This window comes from Callorhinus ursinus, unplaced genomic scaffold (genome assembly GCF_003265705.2).
Source record: "Callorhinus ursinus isolate GAN/ISIS: 27379988/994484 unplaced genomic scaffold, GSC_fseal_2.0 scaffold2, whole genome shotgun sequence".
Taxonomy (NCBI): Eukaryota; Metazoa; Chordata; class Mammalia; order Carnivora; family Otariidae; genus Callorhinus; species Callorhinus ursinus.
The window spans coordinates 20,573,170-20,579,169 of record NW_027397064.1 but is presented as its reverse complement, the minus strand read 5'-3'; the positions used below and the strand labels follow the sequence as shown (position 1 = coordinate 20,579,169).

The 6,000-nt window shown below is 40.9% G+C and overlaps 1 protein-coding gene across 1 annotated transcript in view; it reads right to left on the bottom strand.

The window, feature by feature from the left end:
* ABCA12 (ATP binding cassette subfamily A member 12) overlaps positions 1-6,000 on the bottom strand; it is a 177,196-nt gene that overhangs the window by 104,989 nt on the left and 66,207 nt on the right. The window contains exon 5 of the mRNA XM_025892081.2: positions 2,909-3,006. Coding sequence (XP_025747866.1) covers positions 2,909-3,006 — 98 coding nt within the window. The remainder of the gene's footprint in view (positions 1-2,908; positions 3,007-6,000) is intronic.

Here is a 6,000-nt window from a genome sequence, read left to right as displayed (position 1 = left end):
AAAAAAAAAAAAAAAGCCATGAATCTATGTGCAGTATTCCCCTAGCGCTGGAGTTCTCCCGTTCTCCTTGATCGATCAACTTGGTCTTGGCTTGCTGGCTGTTTGTGCTGATCTTCTGGGGGAGGGGCCTGTTGCTGTGGTTTCCAAATGTCTTTGCCGGAGGCGGAATTGCCCCGCCCTTGTGGGTCCGGGCTAAGGAAGCTGCTCCGGTTTGCTCTCAGGAGCTTTTGTTCCCTGCAAGCTCTCCGTACAGCCTTGGAGGACTAGGGCAGAAATGGTGGCCTCCCAATCTCCACCCGGAGGAGCTGAGAACTCGGGGCCCCGCTCCTCAGTGCGCCCCCAGAGAAAAGCAGTCACTCCCGTGTCCCCGGTCTCTGGCCGCACTCCGTGCTCACCTGGCCTGTGACCGAGCGTTGCTATCTCTGGCACCCGACCCCGCACAGAGTCTCCAAACCCAGCAGATCCCTGCAGTGCGTTCCCGCACCACTCCTCCCCGGGAAGGAAGGGGAGTCTCCCCGGATCTGCCGCCTGCTGGGTCCCTGCTGGAGGAGCCGTGCCCCGACTGGGCCGCGGGTCACAGTCTATGGCAACCCCGAGCTGAGAGCCCGCGACTCTGCTCCGTCTCTGCAGCCGGCTTCCCCGCTCCGATACCTGGGAGCTCTGGCGCACTCAGGCACCCCCGGTCTCTCTGTGACCCCAAGGGTCCTGAGACCACACTGTCCCGGGAGGATTCCACCCCCCGCTTAGCCACTGCAGCGACGTCCCTCCACGGAGCCAACTTCTAAAAGGTCCGATTTTGTGCTCCGGGGCTCTAGCACTTGCCAGAAGCGGCCGGCGGAGGCCCCTCCCCCGCCGTCTATCCTCCCGAATATCGCCTCGGATTCACTTCTCCGCACGTCCTACCTTCCAGAAAGTGGTCACTTTTCTGTTCAGAGAGTTGTTGCTACTCTCTTCTTCGGTCTCCTGTTGAGTTCGTAGGTGTTCAGAATGGTTTGATCCCTATTCAGCTGAATTCCTGAGACCAGACGAAATCTAGGTCTCCTACTCCTCCGCCATCTTGCTCCGCCCCCCCAACAATTAATTCTTATAACCCTGTGAGGTGAGGACCAATTAACTTTACCTTCCCCTTTAAGATTCTGTCACAAAAGCTATACTCTGCCTTCCAGAGTGACGCAACTTCTAAGTGAATAGAGCAAGACAGGATCCACTTAAGTCTTCTAGTCATTCATCCATACCTCTTTCTTAACATTACACATAAAGTCACTCCAAAATGATTTCTCCACTCATTTTTGCAAGGGTTGCAAAAAGCAGTAAAGAGAAAGCAACAAGAATCAGAGAGATTGCTGACACAGGCATCAATATGTCATCCTAATTTTTACATCCCTTCCCTGCTCCAAGTACTCTAAAAATATGTATCTATACATAGAAAATTCATTTTTGACTTATCTCCACTGGATATATGACTCTGTGCTGCCTCACAAAATTCTGAAATTTCATTCCATATGAGAAAGAGAACTTGGGAGTTTCAATACAATGAAGCGGTATTTTTGAGAATAGCAATGTTACTCTAGATATTAAAGAATTTAACAGATCCAGTGAAGACTTTGTGCTTCTAGGAACTAATATGTAAGAAATAGAATGGAATAAAATAACTTTCTCCAATTTACATACTGGTCTGATTTAGGAAGCCTTTAAATTGGAATTAACTGGGCATATTGGGGTTTTTTTTTATGCCAAATAGGGAGCTACAGGTATCTCAAATATTATTCTTGTTGGAACTAGACTTTCAACATCTAGATAAACTGAATGGGAAAGTCTTATATTTTAGCCAGCACTGGCATAATTGCCTTGATGGGTAATAGTGTCTTTCTTGGAATTCTTTTTTATGTTGTCCTTTGGCTTATTTACATAAACCAGTTTATTGAGATGCCTCACTTACACAGAATGTTAATTCAAAGGTAACTAACAGAGACATATTAAGCAGCAGAGGTTATGATCACTGGAATATGAATAAAAGTAAAGCTATGTCCTATATCCTATGTTCCATCCAGGTGGAAGAAATGTCTACTGCATAAAACATAAATACATTATTTAAAATTCATATGTGTGTATGACAAAGAGAGACAGTGAGTGACAGAGACAGTCTATTAGCAAATGTTGAAAAGTGATCCCTTTTTAATTTCTGAAGAGCACATAAAGCAAGGGTCAGCCAAATAAACGTATGAATCTGGCTGAATGAAAGACAATAAGGAAAAGTGGGGATTGTAGTCAACAGAAGGGTACCCATTCTGCCTAAAGGCATCCAAATTCAATTTCCTAAAGTCCTTACACACACACACACACATACACACACACACACACACATTTAGCTCACAGGCTGCCAGTTTATGCCTCTGATAGAATTTTTTTTCTTTTTTGCATTCTGGAATCTTAAAATATGAAGGATCTATAGGTAAACTCTCCAAAACATGCTAAAGAAAAGGATTTTACTACTTAGGGAGATGTTTTCCATAGCTCCAAATTTTCCAAAGGCATTATCTGTATGGATGAGGCATCAAGTTTAGTGAGTATTAAAGCTTCATTTGCTGTCATATACCTTTTTTTTTCCCTGTTTCAGAAAATTAGAAGATTATATATAATGCTACCTTATTTCTTACTAAAGGAAAATCTTAAATTTGATTAAGGCACTTAACAGAGAAATAAATGTCCAAGATGTTAAAGAATTCAGAATGTCTGAAAATTAAGCTTTTTTATGGAAGAGCTCCTGAGAAAAGAATCTTCCTGAGATACACTCCAAATGGGAGGGGTCCCAAATCTCTTCCTACTTGGGAGATCCTTTTATTAACCTCAGAGGCATTTGTTCAACTGCTATTTATTATCAGTCCATTACAAAACTGAGTGAAATTACCTTTTCCAAACTAAGGATCCGGGCAAGGACTTGACTGCCATTGAAAGTATCTGTTCCAGTATTTTCCAAAACAGAACTTGGACTGGGAAATACTGTAGCTGTAACAGAAGAAAGAACAGATTAGCATTCTAAACAGATACACAAAAATGGGCAGATTCACATAAGAATCCATAAATATCACTTGTGCCCTTACAACCCCCACAGCAAGAATGTGCTCAAATATGCATCTTCCATGAAAGTTATGTACTGGCAAAATGGCAAATTCCGTCATTATTTCTTTTCACATAAAATTGTGATGGTTTTGGTCTGCTCTTGGGTTTTTTCCAAACCCTTTAGATGTCATTTGCTTTCATTCCAGTTTATGTCATTAAACTTCATCACCAATATTATTGCCTAATAACATGAATCATTTCTGTGCAGGCCTAGAGAATTTGAGGTGCCTAACAAGCTCCACAGATCCATCATATCTAGCATCTGTTCAAAGGATCTGCCAATGCACATCTGGTGATAATGGTTTTCTTTTTAATTATTCAATTGGGAGGCTGAAATCTGCTTAGGATCATAAATTCTTTCCTCCCCAAAGTGTTTTCTGAAAGATATTTCAGATCAAATAAATGGGATGAAGCAACTAGTCCAAACTACAGTATACTCTAATTAAGTAATTCTCAAAGTAGCTTCATCTAGTACTATTTATGATGTGGCAGGGTATTCCAGGTTAGGAGCATTAGCTAGAAGATTATGTTCATACCTATAGCATGGATGTTCAGTAAGCCAGTATGTTACCTTTTATAAATTTTGGACAGAAATACTTTGTTATACTCACAGCAAAGAATCTTAGTATTCAAAGATACAGTGATCTATCATCAGGAGGGCCTAGGTTTTGTTATGATGCCTGTGGGGCTGAAGAATTTACCAATTGATTCCTCTGGATCAGGCAATACATTTGTGAGATGAGTGGCCAGGGTAGAAACATAATCTGTGGCTACTGAGCAAAGCAAACCTTACTGGACCACAACACTATGATCTTATTTCTACTGTGCTTTAAGCTACTCAGCCAAATACCCTCAGATCATTCACAACAGAACATTAACTCCTCAGAACCACTCACTACTGTATTCCTACTACATTAACACAGGATCTTTGCCATTTGGTTATTTGCATTGGTATGTTATTTAATGTCATGGTTTTTTTGTTTGTTTGCCTATAGTTCACATACAATGTTACATTAGTTTTAGGCATACAACACAGTGACTCAACTTCTCTATATGTTATGCTGTGCTCCCCACAAGTGTAGCTGCCATCTGTCATCAGACAACACTATTACAATATCAATTTTATTCCCTATTCCCTATTCTGTGACCTTTATTGCTATGACTTAATTATTTCATAAATGGAAGCTTGTATCTCCCACACCCCTTCACCTATTTTGTCCGTTCCCCTACCTCTTTCCCTCTGGCAACCATCAGTTTGTTCTCTGTATTTATAGGTCTGATTCTTCTTGTTTGTTTATTCATTTGTTTTGTTTTTTAGATTCCACTTATGAATGAAATCATATGGTATTTGTCTCTCTCAGTCTGGCTTATTTCACTTAGCATAATACCCTCTAGGTCCATTCCTGTTGTTGCAAATGGCAAGAGCTCATCCTTTTTTTATGGTGGCATAATACTCCAGTGTGTGTATATCTGTGTGTGTGTGTGTGTGTGTGTGCACATCTTCTTTATCCATTTACCTATCAGTGAACACTCAGGCTGCTACCATGTCTTGACTATTGTAAATAATACTGCAATAAACACAGGGGTGCATGTATCTTTTCAAATTAGTATTTCATTTTATTTGAGTAAATATCCAGTAGTAGAATTATTGGATCATGTGGCACTTCTATTTTTAATTTTTTGAGGAATCTCCATACTGTTTTCCACAGTGGCTATACCAACTTACACAATGTTATAGAATCTTATATATCCTATGGCATTTTTAACAGTACTTCTTTTTTTTTTCCAGAGCACCAGTCATGTTCTAAAGACACAGGAATCTTTGTTCCATTCACTAATATATCCCCAGGACATAGGACTGAGCTTACATGATAGCAGTCATCCAATAAATATTTGTCAAATGAATGTAAAACAGTCCTGCTGTTTTGAGAGTTTATTCCCAATTTATGGCTTCTAATGAGTGTCTCATGACTATCTGCATCAGAATTACTTGGTGTAAGGCTCAGGCAGCTCAGCCGGAAGGTTTTCTGAACAGTGAAGCGTGAAGTGCCCCTGGCCTGGCTACGAAGGAAGCACACAGTCCCACTGAGAGACTGGAATACTGAGCACTGAGGCGGAGGAAGGAGGGCGCAGTGGAAAGAGTCCCAGCTTGGCTGTTGGTCTAGAACCAGGTCTAGGGTAAGCACAGACAGGGCATGTGACTTTTTTTGGGGCTTCAGGGTCCTCCTTTGTAAAATGAGAAATTTGGGCAAATTTCTAGATTGCATCCAATAACTTTTTTTAAAATTGAAGTACAGTTAACACACAGTATTATATTAGTTGCAGGCATACAATATAGTGATTCAACTATTCTATACATTACTCAGTGCTCACCAGGGTGAGTGATCCCCTTTATCTGTTTCACCCCACCCGCCCCACTCACCTCCCCTCTGGCATCCACCAGTTTGTTGTCTGTATTCAATAATCTGTTTTTTAGTTTCTCTTTTTCCCTCGTTTGTTCATTTGTTTTGTTTCTTAAATTCTTAAATCATATGGTATTTATCTTCCTCTGACTTATTTCACTTAATGTTATACCTTTTAGGTACATCCATATTGTTGCAAATGGTAATTTTTTTATTACTGGGCTTTCTAACCATCCCAGCACCATCTAATCGCAGACGACTGGAGCCCCTAGCCAATTCTGGGGAAGTGTGTGATGCTCAACATCATTATTTTGTACCACCTAGGCTTTTGCTCCTAGAAAGTATTTTAGTAAGAACTTAATTTCCAATTATTCTCAAGAACTTTGCATAATTGCACTGCCACACTCAGGCAACCTTAAGGAACATTTAGAATCTCTTGGGAATATTCTAGGCATTCCATCTCTGTTTGAAAAGTTAA